The 19,292-nt window shown below is 38.7% G+C and overlaps 4 protein-coding genes across 6 annotated transcripts; 2 read left to right on the top strand and 2 right to left on the bottom strand.

The window, feature by feature from the left end:
* Nucleotides 1-583: 583 nt before the first annotated feature.
* Nucleotides 584-3,195, bottom strand: LOC128723135 (protein wntless). Of its 2 annotated transcripts, none has more exons than XM_053816846.1 (5): nucleotides 3,055-3,195; nucleotides 1,890-2,767; nucleotides 1,657-1,824; nucleotides 1,198-1,582; nucleotides 584-1,155 (listed from the first exon to the last, which is right to left on the bottom strand). In XM_053816846.1, the coding sequence occupies exons 1-5, from the start codon at nucleotides 3,158-3,160 to the stop codon at nucleotides 1,028-1,030; spliced, it is 1,665 nt and encodes a 554-aa protein (XP_053672821.1). In that variant the 5' UTR covers nucleotides 3,161-3,195; the 3' UTR covers nucleotides 584-1,027. The 2 variants fall into 2 exon arrangements, with proteins under 2 accessions (XP_053672821.1, XP_053672822.1); XM_053816847.1 differs by having other exon boundaries at nucleotides 584-1,134.
* A 2,130-nt stretch (nucleotides 3,196-5,325) lies between these two features.
* Nucleotides 5,326-6,495, top strand: LOC128727103 (ubiA prenyltransferase domain-containing protein 1 homolog). Its single transcript, XM_053820970.1, has 3 exons — nucleotides 5,326-5,428; nucleotides 5,512-5,786; nucleotides 5,863-6,495. Exons 1-3 carry the CDS (start codon nucleotides 5,326-5,328, stop codon nucleotides 6,493-6,495), a joined length of 1,011 nt encoding a protein of 336 aa, XP_053676945.1.
* Nucleotides 5,872-18,261, top strand: LOC128727104 (MKRN2 opposite strand protein). Of its 2 annotated transcripts, none has more exons than XM_053820973.1 (5): nucleotides 5,872-5,968; nucleotides 17,359-17,484; nucleotides 17,547-17,624; nucleotides 17,690-18,007; nucleotides 18,066-18,261. In XM_053820973.1, the coding sequence occupies exons 2-5, from the start codon at nucleotides 17,363-17,365 to the stop codon at nucleotides 18,181-18,183; spliced, it is 636 nt and encodes a 211-aa protein (XP_053676948.1). In that variant the 5' UTR covers nucleotides 5,872-5,968; nucleotides 17,359-17,362; the 3' UTR covers nucleotides 18,184-18,261. The 2 variants fall into 2 exon arrangements, with proteins under 2 accessions (XP_053676948.1, XP_053676947.1); XM_053820972.1 differs by lacking the exon at nucleotides 5,872-5,968 and adding an exon at nucleotides 9,565-9,597.
* Nucleotides 9,721-16,248, bottom strand: LOC128726096 (protein eyes shut). The gene is made up of 8 exons (XM_053819885.1): nucleotides 16,082-16,248; nucleotides 15,230-15,378; nucleotides 14,436-15,161; nucleotides 13,250-14,021; nucleotides 12,882-13,184; nucleotides 12,282-12,817; nucleotides 10,092-12,191; nucleotides 9,721-10,008 (listed from the first exon to the last, which is right to left on the bottom strand). Exons 1-8 carry the CDS (start codon nucleotides 16,246-16,248, stop codon nucleotides 9,851-9,853), a joined length of 4,911 nt encoding a protein of 1,636 aa, XP_053675860.1. The 3' UTR covers nucleotides 9,721-9,850.
* Nucleotides 18,262-19,292: the final 1,031 nt, after the last annotated feature.

Below are 19,292 nucleotides of genomic sequence, written 5' to 3'. Positions count from 1 at the left end.
CAAGCCGAAGAAATTTTTTTTAGTAACCGCCTTGTATGAATAAATGACATGAAAAATTAATCTCAAATTTATATATATATATATATATATATATATATATATATATATATATATATATATATATATATATATATATATATATATATATATATATATCAAAATTTATGTTTCGTCTGTATTGTTCTAATTACGATGATGTGTTGCAAATTAATTATCCATCAGACTCGGCAAATTGAATAAAGAAAAATATTTGCTGTCGGAACCGTTTGTAAGCGCGATAGCGTAATTAAGGCAAAAAGTAACGTGCCAATAATTATTTGGGTATTTTCATGTAAGTTTTCACTGTTACATAGCTGTCCATGACCGCAAAACATTCATTATTTAGATATCGTCATCCACTGTCAACGAATATTATATATATATATATATATATATATATATATATATATATATATATATATATATATATATATATATATATATATATATATATATATTAAATATAATCTTATGATGAATTTTCATGTTAAATATAAAAACAGAAGAACATAAATTGATTTTTATTCACGTAGTGGCAGTGGTGTACAAAAATTGCATACACGAAACATGTTGCAAATAAAAACGATAATGCAAAACAACGTACAATTGTTCATTGATAGGGTGCCTTAACAATCATTGTTTCATTATATCCAATTGGGTTGAAAATTATTAAGTGACAAAAAAGGTGGAACATATATTACACAAATCGAATATATTTTACTTGATTCAAGGATAAACCGGAGGACAAAATGATTTTACTTTCTATTACTTGGTTATGCATGTTAATACTGGCATATGAATCATACAGTTTTTGATTCTACTACAAACTACTTATTATTAAAGCGACGTCGAAAGATTCTTGTTCTGCATGCTAGTGAATAAGTAAATGCATTTTCTTTTCGAAGATTCTATACACACTGGCTACGACGATTAGGAAACAAGGTAAAGAATATGTTGGCATATCAGCTTAATGGCTCGAATCCCGATTCTAATCCTGGGCTGCTTTTCTAGCGAACTGTGTTAAGGATGATATTTCACTCGGGTTTGAATCGGATGGTAAATTGCTAAATTCAATTTCTTCGCTCATGATGTTCTCTAAAACAGTCAAAAAATTTGCTTAAATATAATAGCATAGTAAGGAAATCCGTTTGCGCTTACCCGTAGTTTCATTGGTAGGCCACTTTTTGTGACTCGGAGCATACAACACGATCAGGGCAAAGATGTAAATGTTCCACATGCCGTACACGCCGGTACAGAAAGCAGAGGTAAATTCGAGGTCAATATTTTCATCCCATTTCCAACGACCCTCTGAAACTTGACCAATAATAAAACCAATCACAGTCATTGCTGCACACAACAACGTGGCCAACATTAGAAATTGGAAACGATAAATAATGCCTTCGTAATGTAACCGACGAGCTGATGACATGGAGGGGAGCGAGGTACGCTTTAAGTTTATATTACAAAATACTTTCCAGATCATGTAACACAGAAAGAAAAAGTAGCATCCTGCCGAAACTCCGGCCAAAATTATGAAACCAAGCTAGAATAAAAAATAATTTATGGACATTCTTTGATATGATGATTGACGGGAGAGAAACTCGATGCAATGCTTACTGCAACATTTGCTCCAATCTTTGAAACCCAAATTGAGTAGAAAGGATTACGTAGCTGCACACCTCGTTCGCATAGATCAAACAAAAAAAGCGACACACAACCGATAGCTACAGCACTCAGATGCTTCCAATATGTTCTAAGACTCGATTTTTCTCCTGTTTCTTGGATCTGTAATATATGAAAAATGAATGATCGACTCAGCTGCATTTTGCGTTGTGTTCGAAAATCATTACCAGTAGGTGCTCTCCTGCAAAAATTAACCAGAAGGATAGCAGTGCAGCGTAAAAGATCCCCTGGCGAATATCACTTAACAATAGCATAAATGGCATGTCGAAAAACAGTGTCAAATACTCCAATGGTACATTAAGAACTGTTAATGCACAGCCTAGCGATAACAGCATCTGCTCCAACAGAGCCGGTTTGCGCTGTAGAAGATGCACTCGTTGCCAAAACCAAGCCATGATCGACACGATCAAAGGAAGAAACACCGTTTTAAGCGAGACCCAAACCTTGGTGAAACCACCATTCTGATAGATCACCGAAAGATGTAAGTCTTTAATATGCCCAATTTCGATATTCATTCGACGCTCACTGTCGACGGGTAGGCGGACGTTGAGGAGATAAAAATCGTGATGCAACGAACCGAGCTCAAACAGTGGAATCGTGTTACAGCTATACAGGTAGTCATCAGTGGCATTGTTGGCAAAACAATCGAGATCGCGTTCTTCCATCGAAGACGCCAAATATTTCCAACTCTGGTCCGGGCCATCATCCTTATTCCGATACGCAAGCCGCGCGTCGATGGTAATTTTGGAATGCGGTTTATGTAGTACATTTGCTTCAAATGCAATATCCGTCTGTAATACGCCAATCAAATTCTGTTGCCACCGAGAATAATCTAGTTGACGTCCTTCGCGGGGTAAAGGCATTTGGAATACGAAAACAATCTGATTCGCCATTCGCATGTCGTCACTTTCAATATCAAAATGGTCCAAGCTCTGACAGCGATCATCGCCCCTGGAATAGAGCCATACTGTGGTATCGTTGTGCGATCCTGGAATATCTTTACATATAGTTGCGAGAATCGTCTGCACGCTGGCTGGTACGGGGGCTGAATAAAGCAGATAAAAATATACAAACATATAAACAAATATATCTTTACTTCTTGATACGTGCAGCCGGAATGCGAAGCGGGAGGTGTGTAGACCGTAATGTAAACAAACGAAACATCGATGATGTATGCATTTGTATATCCAAATATTAGAGTACTTTTTTAAATCAAGAACATTGATTTTAATAACGGTTTAAAAATGTGTGGAAATGAAATTTTGTATTTGCTCATGTTCATGGTAAGAAATTCAAGCCATAATGTTAAAAGTAATTCAGTAAAATACTCACCTACAAGTCCACCCAGAAGAAAACAAAAAAACTGCATGCACAGCAGACAAGCGACTAAAATGCCCAATTTTTTGCCACTTAGATTTTCTAATATTGTACCCGTCATTCTGAACGCTCCAGTTATCGTCTTCCACCAACCGTGCTGCTGTTGTTATCCTAAAGCTGTGAAGAAGCCACCATAAAATACACTCATCAATTTACTATCCCCTTTTCTACTACTAGCAGTAAATGGAACATTGCCTTTCTATTCACTACAAACTGTAGTCCAATAACAAATAAAACAACAACACTTTTTTTACACCAGCAATTGAAGCGTGTTCTGCAAAAGTTTTTAGAGAATGAAGCGTGACTTATGCTGGCGCTGCTTCTGGCATGGATAATTTGACTTTTCTTCTTCCTTTACTTCAATCTGTTTCATGCTTCAACATAGCTGTACCAAGCCTCCTCGCTTCGGTTTCGTGACATTATTTAACCTTTTCAATATGAAACATGACTTCTCTAGAATCTGCAATATAATTTCTCAATAGATGCAAAATCTTGTCAATTTGAATGTTTTTTCTTTAACTTTAATTTCAATCTATATAATAAGCGCTCCCGAAACGTCGTAAACAATTCTCTGCTCTGTGATCATGCACTTGAAACGCGTTATGACATTGAACCTGCCATTTGATTATTTTATGTTGTAATATTGAGCTTAAAATTGATGAAAACAGAAAAAGTTCCCTCAAGCTGTTTTAATTTGTTTTCAATTTTTTATACTCTAGCTTCATGAAGTTTCACAAATACTGAACATTTTCGAAATTAGCATGTAGCTGCTTTGCATAGGTCGCTACAAGCTACTACGCATAAAAATGTTTGAATGGTGCAATGGATTTTAACGCAATTCGCTACCACTCTATCGAATACCTTTTACGTTGACAGGATCCATGGGGGCCAAGATCCTTATTGGATGATGCTGCAAATCATTACTGAAGGTAGCAAAGATATATCGTCGTAGATCAGTAGTTCATAAATGGTCGCAGGAGTGTCAATGGCATTAATATCTGGCAAAACTAAACAAGAGGAACTTTCAGGTGCGCCAGTTTCAAATTTGATACTAACGGTTTGTTGTGTTTGAGGTATCCTTTTGCATCAATAGGCCAAATGTCAAATGACGGATATTGGTAATTTTTTGAACATCGCTGTGTTGCATTTAGAAATTTGCCTTAAATCTCTCTTCACGATGTTATTCAATTGTATCTTATACACACATATATATATATATGGACAAAAATTTGTAATTAGTATACAAACACTTTAAAATGGTATATATATATATATATATATATATATATATATATATATATATATATATATATATATATATATATATATATATATATATATATATATATATATATATATATATATATCATTTTAAAGTCTTAAAAAACACTTACAATTAAATAACAATTAAATCATAGGATTGAATGCAATTTGCATTTAACAGCATCAGCCAAAGCAAACTACTTTCTTCCTCGTTTGACAGATTCTCCCACACTACGTGGATGACGTGACAAAAGGAACTGAAAGTGTTATTTTTTGCCAGCTAAGTTTTGTGAGCGTAGAATAAAGGTATCGTTAACCGGACAGAAAGTTGTAATAAAAATCATATTGTTAAAATGTGATTATCTCTTTAAAAAACAACAACCTGTTACCACTATCTACTCCTGCGATTTATCTGCGGATTCGATTCTACGGCGGTGGCGTACGGTCCTGTCGATGAAGCACCGTCAAGGTTCTGCTGAAGGCGATATAACACCCTCGTTTATAGGCTTAGATCTACAGGAGAATGAATACAACAGCTGCCTGACTTCAACGAACTTTTCGAATAATTTTTGTTCACCATAAGGATAAATCAAACAACAAGTAGGGAAAGTGATTCACCCCTTTGGAGCAAGATGCGAAAGGCTTGCAAGCCATTGTGCCAAACTATTGTGCGTTTCTAAAAGTGGATCGCTGTAGAAGGTGGATGGTGGATGGAAATAACACCAATCGTTGAAAGAATACATCCCAGTGGATGTAAAATGATCAGATGTACAGAAGATCATCTTCGTAGCAGCAAAAAAAAACAATAATCAGCCTACTATCCTGCTCCTGATTGTTATATAGTACGTGCTACACTCGGCGTGTTTCCGACTCAGGAAGCGTTAGGGGAAGGCGAAAGAATATTTCGAGTGTAACTTATAATAAAGCAGGAAATAGTTGACAACAATGGAAACAAATAATTGGATGTCACCAGAACGTGTACCGGAAACATCAGATGTGCATCTCCAGGCAAACTTGAAACCTGTCCTACCGACTGGACAACCACAAGAGCGGCCACATATCAAAGGTTAGGCAGATGTTCCGGACAAGCTTTGCCCTAGTTATGTACCTTTAACGCATCGTTTCATTTAATTCGCGTCCTTTTTGTAGCCCCGTTGATGAAATTCAAAACGTACCTGACGGCACTGCGACCATGGTCGTTGTCGGCCAGCTTGATGCCTACATTACTCGGTACCACTATCGCTTATCGTGTGCACGGCTATGAAGATCTCAGTATATTAACTTTTCTTTCTACCGTGCTGACGGTGGTGACCGTACATTGTGCTGGCAATGTGGTAAACACATATTATGATTTCGTTAAAGGCATAGACGATCGCAAAGCAGATGATCGAACACTAGTTGATCATATTCTCAGCAAAGATGAGGTACAGCAACGGGCGAAATCTTGTTTTCATTCATCTGTGCTAATACTGCAATGTGCTCTCCTTAATTTCATTTCAGGTTGTAACCCTCGGAGTGCTGTTGTATGGTGCGGGGTGTGTAGGGTTCGTGTTTTTGGTTTATCTATCACCGGCCAAGCTGGAGCATCTTGCGCTAGTGTATTTCGGTGGGTTATCGTGCAGTTTCTTGTACACCGGTGGTATAGGCTTAAAATACATCGCCCTAGGTGATGTTCTTATTTTGATAATCTTTGGACCGATCTCGGTGCTATTCTCGTATATGGCACAAACTGGGTATATCGAGTGGGCAACCATATTCTACGCCATCCCACTTGCGCTCAACACTGAGGCGATATTGCACAGCAACAACACGCGTGACGCAGAATCCGATAAGAGAGTTGGTATCGTGACGCTGGCCATTTTAATTGGTAGAACCTGCTCGTACGTTTTATATGCTGTGTTGCTTTTCACGCCATATGTGATTTTCGTGGTGTTAGGTATGAAATATTCTGTACTGTTTCTATTACCGATGGTAACGTTTAAGCAAGCGTTTGCTATCGAGCGGCAATTTCGCAATGAGGCTACAGTACAAAAGGTACCACGCCAAACGGCTAAGCTAAACTTATTTTTCGGCATTCTGTATGTTGTGGCATGCTTTGGCGCACCACAGCTACCGTTCATAACGAGAAAATGAACCACACGTAATGCTCAGCGGTACGCACCCACCGCTTCTGACATATTTCCGCATAATGAAGTTATTGGCATGCTTTCGATAAAATGGCATCTAATAAGGAGGTCAAGAGTAGCATTTTTCTAATTTCTAAAATTTGTTATATATATATATATATATATATATATATATATATATATATATATATATATATATATATATATATATATATATATATATATATATATATATATATATATATATATATATATATATATATTCTATTTATTCATTATTAACATATGCTGCCACATTATGCAATTGTCGTTGCACGGATTGCAGTTTTCATGTAGTTGTGTACGTTTTTGTCTTTAGTTTATGTTGACAGATTGCTACTGATTTGCAAGTACATTTTCGTATGCAGGAAGCATTTCTTTTTCGTTCAAACTTAATCGTAATGCTATTAGTCATTACTATGGCGACTATTTATGAAACTAATATTATGTTGTTTGTATGAAATTTGGACGTGGCATTACTTTCTGGAACAGCAATTCAGTAGCACTGCACTATTTTAGTAATTTAAAGCTTTCATGGGGTAGTATCGATTTCTGATGGAATATAAATATTAACAATATAACACAACATATCACACATCAAATCAAAGAGTTTGCCAACAGAAAGTTAGAGTCCCGATATTTGCTACTACCTCTGCTGATTAAATGCTATTCTGCTTCCGCGTTGTGCAGTGAAGATGAGGAGAGTGCGAAATCAACAGATATCGCTGCGTCTTAATTGATAGTTTTTGTTAAATAGTAAATACACTATCAAACCCTGAGCATAGCCAAAAGCAACCAATAAGATGCAGGTGTTACGAAACAAATAGGAAGTGGCAATACTAAACAAAAATCTGCTTTTGCCCTGGCTCTGCCGATGATATATTGTGGCTCCACCGTTGATATAGTGTGGCTGAAATTTACGTTTTAAAGAGGTTCTAATTCTTGATCTTTATTGCGCATCAGATTGAAGCCAATCAAAACATCATGTGAAAGACAATAATTAGCTAATCAACATAGATCAATAAAGATAGAGATCGCAGCATTGATTACAAAACACATTAGATTAGATAAGCTTAGGATGTATAAGCCTAAAGCGTTGATACACATAGCCGAACAGGATATGCAATACAAGCAATCAACTTATTTCGTTCCGTTTATGCTATAAACCATTGTTTCCCTGTATGGTAGTGTATTTGAACTTCACTGTTCAAAAGCGCTCTATTTAAGCCTGATGGCAAATAGTAAATATGTGAAATGGTTTTACATTCATTCCTCTTTTCTAAAAATCTGAATATCAATGAATCACTTTGTATCGTACATACAAACGCAATATATATAAAAGAATATGGTCAACCAATAAATTACATTTAAGAAAATCGATGAAAATGCTGCTGAAAAAAATGCAGCTATTGCTTTAGTTTAACATATACAGATTCTTAATTTGAATATCATGGTTTAGAATGATTGGATTGATATTTAGATTCTTAGCTTCAAATTAAAACACTGTTCCCCCCCCCCCCCCCCCGTCTACTCCTGCTTACTTGTTACACAATTGCTTTATTCTAATCTTTCCATTAGAAATGGCCACATATATGACGATGTTGCCATAGCACAGTGCAGCAATAAATTTGCTACGTAGTGATTCATTTCGTTACTGATTAAGCCTGTAACAGCCAGATGGTACCAGATGCGTCAAGATGTCGCACATTGGACAAGATCTTTCATGTTGTAACCGAAGTTATTGTTAAGGGGCTCTTGTTTTTCAATTTGGGATAATGCACCATTAGCGCTTGAAGCTACTCTGATTATTATTGAGTTGTACTAATTCCCGTCATGCGCCGTTTTTATTAACGGTACATTTGACTTTAAAATTCAAACTGAATCATTAAATCAAACCGACTACTATGTACAGTTTTTCTTACAGAATCTGAGAGATAATTTAGTGGCAAGCGCAAACTCCGTTGTTTTACATTTGAATAGTGGCTTTATAAAATAACGGACGAAATTTTGTTATATAATGGAACTGGATAATATACGAATGAAAAAATAAAGGTCGGAGAGTATTATTCGCATTAGTTCTTCACTAGCGTACATATTGTCGAATGATAAAAAATAAAGGTAATCTTTAATACGCGCACAATAAAAAAGCGTTATGAAGTTGTCAGTACAGTATTACGATCGTGTTGCTTCCCCTTGAGTAATAACAGAAGCAAAAATACGACGAATGACCTAGCAGATAGCAGACTACTATACAGCGCGACGAAACGTTTGATAATGAATAGGATATGCTTCGGAGCAGTAAAAAGAATGAAGGATGGTTAAAAGTTGATTTTATGTAGCCTATTAGAGGCATAAAGCACGGCCAATATGAATCTCCCTCCACCCTGCAGGTTTTAGAGAAGATGTACAGTGCGATCATTTTTTTTTTCGTATGCATTTTAACCCCCACGCCTCATAGTATTGTTTTTGGTTAGTAATTTCAAATAGCCAGTGCGACTTCTCCTGCATTCTGCAATGTTGAAGCTTTAATAATTACTAGACGAGCTTTTAAAGGCTTAAGCCTTGCTTTCGTACATTTGGTCAGATCTCAGGCTTTGCTTTGCTTTATTCGCCTCATTCTATACATTTTCTCGCGCAAGAGAATTTTTACTGCATAGGCTTTTGTCTTTTCTTTTTTCATGTTGAACCCATCGATCCTAACCTCACTTCATCGAAAATTGTATCGGGTGAGTTTTTCTTAAATCACGTGCATGTATTGTGAACTTAGAGGTATTTCCATTGATCCTCTTATGATCTGTTTTAAATTAATAACTGGAAATTAAATTTTAAATTTATTTTTCATATCTTGTGCCCGAATGATATGACATTCCGTATTTCAAGGAATCTGTCAAACCTGAATTAAGTAACTGGCCGTATCTATGATGTTTACAACTCATTCCAAATAAGCAAAATGCCGTAAATTGTTTAGAGTAGCTAATCGTTTAAGCCATTCGGTAATGTTAATTTTATAAAATTAATGAATGTAGGGATGTAATTAACGTTTTTCGCAAAGTTCTTAAATGCAAAAAAGGTGAGTAAAAGAAAATAGAATAATGAAAATTTTCGATCTCTTGATAGTGCATTAGTTGTAGGTATAGAAATTAGTTGTATTAATTGAGTACAAAGCTTATTTTTATTCTGGTTTCAATGAGCATACATTGTGCAGAAAAATTAGCCAGCGTAAATGTTACATTTGTAATTTTAGCCGTCTACCAGTGCTTCAGCGAGCCGGAGCGGATTGCTGTTTCTTCTAATTATCTACCTACAGCCGCCTCCTCAAATATTTATACTGCACATTCGTTAATGTTAGCTCCGTCCAATTCAGTGAAATCAATTTCCTCGTCTAGCTGATTTCCTAGTAGAATATGCTTCATACAACCTGTGAAAAAGGTTTTGAAATGTCCCTGCGTTCGATCATACACGTTTTGTTCGGGAAACCCACCTAAAAAGAAGAGAGCAAAGTAATGTTAAAGTTAAAATACCCGCGTTCGAAGTACGTGTTTGAATTTGATATTAGCTACGAACCTAGATAAGTAATTTCCTGCAGTAGTTTTGTCTGATGAAATGTTGGCAGTGTTGATACTAACGCGCCTGCGAATATAACGTAGCCATCTACATGCAAACGAAGCTGAGTTGATCGTGTTTCCAACATAATATGGTGCCAGTCACCATCGGCCACAAATACCCGCCGATGGCTTTCATTAGTAACGTTATTCGCGGTTGTTCCTCGGTCTTGCTCCAGCATATTACTAACAACGACTAGCAAACCATGCCTAATCCCCACACCAAGGTACCTTCCAGTTGTGTCAGTTGCCCATACGAGCACACCGTCGTGCAGTGTGGAAATATTAAACGAAAGCTGCAATTCTATGGGCGATTTGTCAGTTAAACTACCTCCCCCGTTATCGTTGCGTTTGTCCTTCATTTTGATTTTTTGAGATGGTATCAAAATGTAGCTGCGTTCGTTGAAGCCTAGAGACGAATATTTCGTTGTGGCTATTTCGCAATACTGTCCCGTCCATCCGAGTCCAGAGCAACTACAGCGTCCATTTGCCATGCATTGGCCATTATTTCGACATTTTGTAATTTCGCAGGATTCTTGGATTTCGCAGTTTGTTCCTTTAGAGTATTCCGAGCACTTACATCGCGGTTTCGAGTACTCATCCAACAAGCAAATGCCTCCGTTGGCACATAAGTCGCCACCACAGGGCGTGCCATCGCAATCGTTTATGTTGCGCGAGGCCACGATCGAACTTCCATTCAAAGTTATGCGTGTTCCGTTAAGGATCACGTTTCTAATGCAGCCACGGAAGGATGTTGGGTAACCAGTAAGAGCGTCATAGGGTACTTCGGACAGGTCTGGCAATCCCCCAAGATACAGCTTAGAAGTGAGACTCATATACTCCTCACGCTGGACGAATCCGGCAATTGAAGAACTTTTCCCTTCCACCCACAGTGTTAGTCGCTTACCGTACTTGACAACACGTATGGAATGCCATTCGCCGGTGGCAAGCACGTGATTACTGCGCACCACTGCTATTGACTGGGATCGGCCGGAGGAGACGCGATACTCTACCACACCACCCTGGAGGCTAATACTTATGAATCCTTGCTCTCGTGCATCCGAATCGAACGTAGGAACGAACAGAATAAGACCTTTTTCGGACAGTGGGCGTATTTGTAGTTCAATGGTTAGCTGCCGTATCTTGAGTTGGCGATAGCTTTCGGACCTCGGAAGCAGCACATGCTCGTCATCATAGATTTCCGTGTCGTTCCGTGTTTCGGGAAGCACTTTTAAAACATCGTTGATCTTGTCTAATTCGCGGATAGACTTTAACAAAATGGAATGATTGTGCGGAGTAATGTGCGAATGTTGCACTATCTGTTCGTAGTAATGCACTTCGTTCTCACGATAGGAAGCTATCCAATCCAATCCTTTGTCGCCAGCAGGCCATCGCACCGCAAGATAGGAGCGACGTCCGGAAAATGAAACATCACTCAGATGTTTTAATTTGGTTTCGCAACGTGTGCCTATCATCCCATAGGGGCAATCACATTCGTACCCGCCCGATACTAGTGGAAAGCAATCGGAGCCAATTGCGCACTTGCCGCCTGCACTCTTCTCGTCACAAGGATTCGCTTTTTGTGAACAAAGTATGCCGTTCCAGTCCTGTTGGCATATGCAGGTAAAGGTCGATCCATGCTGCAGACAGGCGCCGTTATTCTGGCAAGCATGGCGATGACACTCCTTTGTGCCACATTGACCTATGCTACGGCCACGCATACCACCGATGTGCTGAAGTGGAATGTGTACCGGTCCAGCTACCAACCGAATGTCGAAGATACATCCTTGAAATCCAGAGTGAAGTGGTAAATCGTGTGGTAAACTGGAAAAGTTAACACCTTCATGGCCACCGATGTACAAGTACGGAAATACATTCAGCTTCGTACTTCCTCCAGGAGAATTACCCGAAATGTTCATCTTGCCTTCAATGGATAACCAAGCGGTTTTTCCGTTTCTACCTACGTGTATCGTGGTGGGACGAGTCGGTTGCACCTGGAGTGGTTGCTGCGTGAAGATTCTCCGTGGGCCACTACCTAAATTCCATGTGACCAGAATAAATCCTTTGAAAAAAAAAACAAAAAAAACCGTTATGATGTCATAATTGTACAGCTGCAACGATGATACTGTCGATTGGTGCATTCTATGCATACCTTGTATAAAGCTAATCGAAAAGTGGTCGCTCTGTTCTTGATGATTATACGGTTGGCCAATGAATGCTAGTAGCGATATCTGTGCGGAGGTTGTGGGAATGATTTTAAAGCTAAACTCCAGACGATCCTCTATCGGAAATGCTATTGGATATGCAACATAAGATGCAAGTCCTTTAATGCTGCCAAAGAACGAAGGTTGTAAAATGTCTAAATCGTGTTCGCAGAAATGACCATGTTTGCCATACGGACATAGACACAAATATCCGCTTTCCGGAAACGTTATACATGTGCCACCAAATCGACAGGGGTTATTGTCGCAAATGGATCGGTCGCAAGTTTTACCCATATACCCAAAAGCGCATTTGCAACTCCAACTGCTCGCGTTAGAGCTGCTAGGTTCTAGATCAGGATTATACTGTTGTCTGAAAAAAACGTTGTCTTCATCTTTTTCTACACATACCGCACCGTTACGGCATGGACTGGAAAGGCAGGCAAGTGATGTGCATTCATAAATCAGGTATGCGTCTTCGGCATTGCTGTGAAAAAAGAACATAAATGTAAACCCACGAAACCATTCGAAGCTATGATAACTTTACTTACTCAAAAATTGCAGTCGGTTTGTTGTTGATTTCCAATTCATAAACACATCCGGTAAATCCGTGGTAGCGTGAAATGTTGTGCGTTAGCGTGTGCATTGCTTTAAACGGGCGACCACCCATATGAACCCAGCTGTATTTAATTGCAGCTAACGGCACCGCTATTGGATCAGTTCCATCTGCCTTTTCCTTATATTGAGCTTTGTACACTTTTCCGAGCCATGTTGGCTGCTCGCCGCTCATGGCTAGCGTATCGTTCACATGCAGTGATGCATTGCAGTGACTGTAGTGTTGATTGAAGTTCAATCTATAATGTAAACCATGGTTTAATATGTGCTTGTATCACATTACTATATGCGGAATCACACTTACTGTACTTTTATGTGTAATTCGAATCCATTGTTGACTGTTCCTTCGATTTCACTCAACAGCATGGTTTGCAATCCACATGAAAATTGAAATTGTAGCAAGCCCTTGTGCAAAAACAACGCTACGTAGTGGCTCCCTTCATCGCCTTCTGTCGTGGCTAGTAGTATCAATCCTTCCCTAGAAGTTAACTTTGCTTTAAACCGCATTGTTATTACCGATATTTGTTTAAACAGCTCTGTTGATTCGCTGCTCCTAGTAATGGCATGTTCGACCGTATCGTTTCGCCGATAAATTACGTGACGTAGGAATGATTCCTTAGAGAAGGCAGCGTTTTGTATGCTTACTGGAATGTTGCAAAATTGTCCAGTGAAACGAAATTCACAAAGACAGCGTACCCCATTGGGAGTCAAGGAACAAGTACCACCATTTGTGCAAACTGTATCGTCGCAGTTTTGCATCACATCGGGAGATTCATCACCAATAGAATTGATTGGCACAGGTGTGGTTAATGGAAATGCTTGATCTTCCCCCGAAAGCTTACGTGTTGATGAGGTAGTGGGAGTTTGAGTGAAAAAAAGGCTGAATTCAGGCGCAAGAGTTGAGACTCGCGGTGCGGCCTGCGATGTTGGAATGGTAGTTTCCATAACGGAAACAGTGGTTGCTTCCATAGAAACAAAATCGGATGATGTAATGTAGTCGGACGATACATAGTCTGATGTGTCTAGGGTATTTTGTGATGCACTAGTGGGCAACGTCTCTTGTATAGCTATACTCGCTGTAATTGGTTCGGGTCCGCTTGGAGAAACATTCGATGTCTTATTTTCTTTTACATCTTCTTCACCCATTTCAATTGTAGACTTTTTATCTGTTGTTTGTTCCAACGGTTTTTTAGTACTAAAGAAAGAGTACATGCTAGTGATATTTTCCTGTTCAGAAGTACCTGAGTGTGGGTCTCCCCCGCTTCCGGCAGGGATGGCAAATTCTGTAATTGAGCTAGCATAAGCTGTAGTTCTATGCACTCCATACTGCGGGTTGGTTACTTGGTCAGGGTTGTTCGTTATTGTCAAATTCGGGTCAGTATGTTGTTGTGTAGTATAATTCTCCACATTTGTTTGCGTAGGAAATGAGAAGTCCATGGTCACCCCATGATCGACACTATCTTCTATTGCTTCCGTGGTGGTAGACCAACTTGCATCCTGGGGTGAAGTGCTTTCAAATGATTCTTCGAATGTTGCTTCTTCGATTGTAACATACATCGTATAGTTACAATCTAGTCCCTCAAGTGCACCTTCATCCGCCAATATGAGACACTCGCAATTTTCTCCCGAAAATTTTGGCGCACACATACAAAAATAGTCATCCACTCCATCTATGCATGTTGCACCGTTTACGCAACGTGGTTCTGGACCTAGCATCCGGCATTCGTCGTACTGCAGCTCACAGAGTTCCCCGTGGAAGTCTGGCACACAGTAGCATGTAGGCGAATCTTTTTCCATCAAGCATAGTGCCTGATTGGCACACGGTGAGCTAGCGCAGATTAGTATTTGTTCTTCGCAGTTTGTGCCACTGTACCCCATCGGACAGGCGCACACGTACGAAGCAAACTTATCGATACAAATTGCTCCATTCTGGCATGGGGATGAAGCGCATTCATTTATCTCTGAATCACACAAAAATCCCTCGTAGCCTCCCGTACAGTCACATGTGAATTCCAGGCCCGGTCCATCAATGCATGCAGCACCGTTGAGGCAGCGATCGCCCGACCGATTGCAAATGGCAATATCTATCTCGCAAAACTCTCCTTCGTAACCCTGCACGCAGGTGCAATAAAATGCATTGTCTCTGTCTTGACAGAAACCACCATTCTGGCAAGGATTTGATTGACATTCGTTAAAATTCTCCTCACAATTCAATCCTACGAATGAAATGTAATCAAATGTTGTTGAAAGATCTATGATGTTACTAACGTTGCAGCTTGCTGACCTAAGAATCCGTCAGGACAGGTGCAGTTGTAAGATGCGATTCCATCGATGCATGTTCCGCCATTACGACACGGGTTGGACCAACACTCGTCCCAGTTCGTCTGGCAGTGCACGCCGGTGTATCCATCAATGCAATAGCATGAGTATGTACTGAAGCAAAGCCGTTAAATTAGCTCAAGGATATAATAGCTTACATTATTAGGTTGGTATCTAAGGAATAAAATTATTTCATTTGGCTCTTCGAAATGAGACCGTTGATATATAGGAATCGTCAAGAAAACAAATGTGTTATCAAAAAACGTCGCGAACATATTTAAAAAACACACAGCCACAAAACAAAAGATTGTTACTACCGCCGATTTTCGAAAAAAAAAACTCCTTGGCGCTTACGCTTCATTTACTCCTAAACCGGAAGAGACCAGTTGTATAGGATAAACAAAACTAGGGAGCGAGAATCTTTCTTGTGCGGTTACCCGTCCCAGGTAGCATGACAAAAAGATGTAATTTATACTTTTAACGTTTACATACGCTTCCAATATCGATTATACACTATAGCTCCGTATAACATTCTCTCAATTGTTATGCTGCTATAATTATTATATGTAACGATCGTAAAAGGATGCTTCAATTCCGTGTAAGCCGCCTTACTCGTGCTACGTGCTTAAATTTGTCGTACTCGAATATTATTTTTGATGGCATGGTAAACAGTCATTTTCAAATTACACATTTATTGATTGTGTTAATTTATAGAAAAATTATGAAATCGCGCCGCACTCACTCAAGGTGGTGCGTGGCAGTGCGACAGCGAAGGGAAATGAGTTTTGTACTCCGTCTCTAGTTGGGTTATGATTACCTGTTTAGATCATCGATGCACACACCGTAGATACATGGATTGCTCAGGCAGGCATAACCTGCGTGGGACGGATTAATCATAGCACTAGACGCTAGAAAAGTTACCACTATCATGCATAACCACCATACAGAATGTGTCCTTTCTGTCGGATTGGGGGTCTTTAACATTTTGTTAATGACGTATTGCTGCAATGTAGTTTATTCGACCAGGCAGCGGCGATTAACGAGACCACCGAACAGTTACACGTATCTCGCAAAATAGCTAAATAATGTTGTTGCTGATCTTATCACTATTCAAACTGCTGAATCCTAGCTGGAATCATCTATGCACTATAATGAAAAATTAAAGTAGAAAATACATCAAACCAACAAAAAAGGAACTGCTTCACTACTGCCAACCTCGCCGTCGCAGCACTGCTAAAGAACTATTACTATTTACGACCCGTAAACAGCGAATATGAAACTTTGCTTTGGATTTTCTGCTCGTTCCCGATTTCACACCGAACGCGTATATGAAACGCAAAGGACTATTTGAAAAAAGTTTGATTCGCTCACCTCTCGTGCTCGTTACTCACAGCAGGTTAAACCAAACCATTCAGTGTGACTAACACTGCACTGTGGGTCAAAACATACAACACGTAGCCGTTTAGTTGCGTTGTCAAGGGAAACTAAAATAACAATTATTTTCAGCTGATCTAAAAGGACCTCCTTTTTGCTTGAAGCTTGCTTGGAGTTACTTGCATGAATTAGAGTTATGCAAAATGCAGAGGTGTATGGATTTGGAAAATACCTTCAACATATGCTCTAAAAGTTACATGACTCCTATGTTAGCAATCAGGAACAACGAACGAGTTTATTCTTTTAACAAAAAGTTGATTAATAGCAAATATCATATAAACTTTTGAGACCCAATGCAACATTTATTATTTTCCTTCTTATTCATTGAGATTTGATTTGCTAAGATGTTAAAACCCATTGGACCTCTTTTCTACCAGAATATACCTTCTTCACAGCCAGATGTATATCCTTTCTTCGAAAATGGAGGTATTTAAACTTCGCGTCAAAGTTGGTAGTAAACCATAGCTCATGTGATTGCAGAGCAGATTGTCTATGCTCCTTTACCGTACGTACGGGCTGGCATTGGTAGATGGTCCTGTACACCACTATACACACAAAAAACTCTAATACTTTTTCCTTTTTAACGCTTAATTCCGATGTGTTTTCCCAGAGTGTTCAAATAATGCTACAAAAGCTCATTTAATATATTTTCTGTTGTAGAATCATGTACAGGGATTTAATATGCATTCATCACTGTGGTAAAAAAATATTTACGCTCGATCAACTTTTCAATTGTCCCCTTTGTAATAAAGCTCTAGGAGTAGGATGGGATGATACACCGTTGAAGTAAGTTATGTTTGAGGACATCCTAGCAATGTGAAGCAATTTTAAACTCTATTTTCGAACAGCTTACCTAGTCCTTTCATAAGAGCTGTTCAAAATCCTTGCTCGATTGTTTTGCGACCATCTGGGGGAGATTTTTTAAGGTAAGGCACGTGTTGATACCATGATATGATATTATCAAAAATTGAACGAACATGAACGTTTTTAGTTCCTTCCAAAACAATGATGATTTACATATAGGAATAACTTCCTCAAAAGGAGCTATCGTAGAGTACGACATATATGGAATATTAAAAACGCCACCGAAAGCAGACCCATCTACAGACAAATGGAATCAATGTCTTCTGATTGCCCAAGTATCAGAGCCATGGTTTGACTGGTGGGATGAGGTACTGGAGCAGATATCAACGGACGAAAAGTGGCGCAAAGAAACGTATGATGAAAATTCCCATAACTGCTACTCATTCGTGTTGAGTTTTCTGAACGCTGTAGGGTACAGTGAACTATCAACTCACTGCCATGATAGGTACTTACGATAGGTAAAATTAAAATTTCAATAATTACTCATGATTGCTGGTTTTCAGGTTTTCATTCAGCGAGAAATTTATTGTTGTTAAGACACAAAATGCAGCCAAATATATCTCCATTTACCGGAAGCTTCAAATATATCGATATTTTATTGATGAAGATTGCGCAAAATGACTCACATGTTGCGTATTTTAACTACTAATTCTACGATGCAAACAGTTCAGACAGTATGATGTTAAGTGAATGTGGAAATAAAGGTGAAAAATTGGTTTTATCAAGTATAATTTCATTATCTTTGGGAAATTTTCATAGCCAAAGCTAATTAACATTATACAATAAAAGCAATCAAATTAATTGGGAACCTCGTAAGAAATGAGTTAAATCGTGGCAGCGGTGGCAATAACATCTTAATTTATATAATGAGCGTTAAGTAGCAACAGTTAAACATAGCTCGAAGAGTTAAACGCGGATCTGGGTTTGCACCAATAACAGCGAGTCGCTAACCGTTAACTTTTTTCATGATTATGACATTTGTTTGTCAAAAAATGAGTTGTCAAAATCTGGTTTCCTACCATCTTGCTACGGCGTGCATTTTAAGGACAATTTTCTTTAACCGTGCACGTTGGTGAATTTTCGCGAACAGTGTTTGCGGGATAAAATAAACACATGTGCTTGCTTAAAAAGAGTATGTAATACTAGAAATACTTTGTGTATTGCAAATATATAAGTGCGAAAGTGAGTTTGGTGTGAATACCACATTGGGAATCAGATCACTTGTTAATAAGTGCATTTTCGCTATTTGTGGTTGTTAGCTTATCTGATAACCCTATCATATGCCTAGAATTTCTGGTGGCTAGTTGAACGCTTGTTGTACGAGAATTGTGTCTTGGATCTGTCTATGGAACAACAGTAATCATTGATGATGTGATGTGGCTTGGCATGTGCAGTTGCGTTTGCCGAAAGCCACATTTGCTGAACAAAGCCTGCCATTGATAGTTTGCATGTAATAGGTGGGATTGGTGTGATTTAAAACACATAAACCTAAGCGGTACGAACTTTCTTCTTTTATATTCAAGGTAAGTTTGTTTGTTTTAGTATGTATTCAATATAATGTTAAGATTCGTCGTAGCGTTTTGTGCAAACTAGTTTGGGATAGAGTTTGGCTTGAACGTCATCATGGATGATGGGAATCGTTGAATAGTTAGAGGAACGCAATAGGTTTGTACGACAAGCACGACGCATACATGTAAAATAAAGGGAATTGGGAGAGCCCGAGTAACACT

Source organism: Anopheles nili, chromosome 3 (genome assembly GCF_943737925.1).
Source record: "Anopheles nili chromosome 3, idAnoNiliSN_F5_01, whole genome shotgun sequence".
NCBI lineage: Eukaryota > Metazoa > Arthropoda > Insecta > Diptera > Culicidae > Anopheles > Anopheles nili.
Note: the sequence above shows the minus strand (reverse complement) of the source record. Positions and strands in the feature narration are given on the sequence as shown.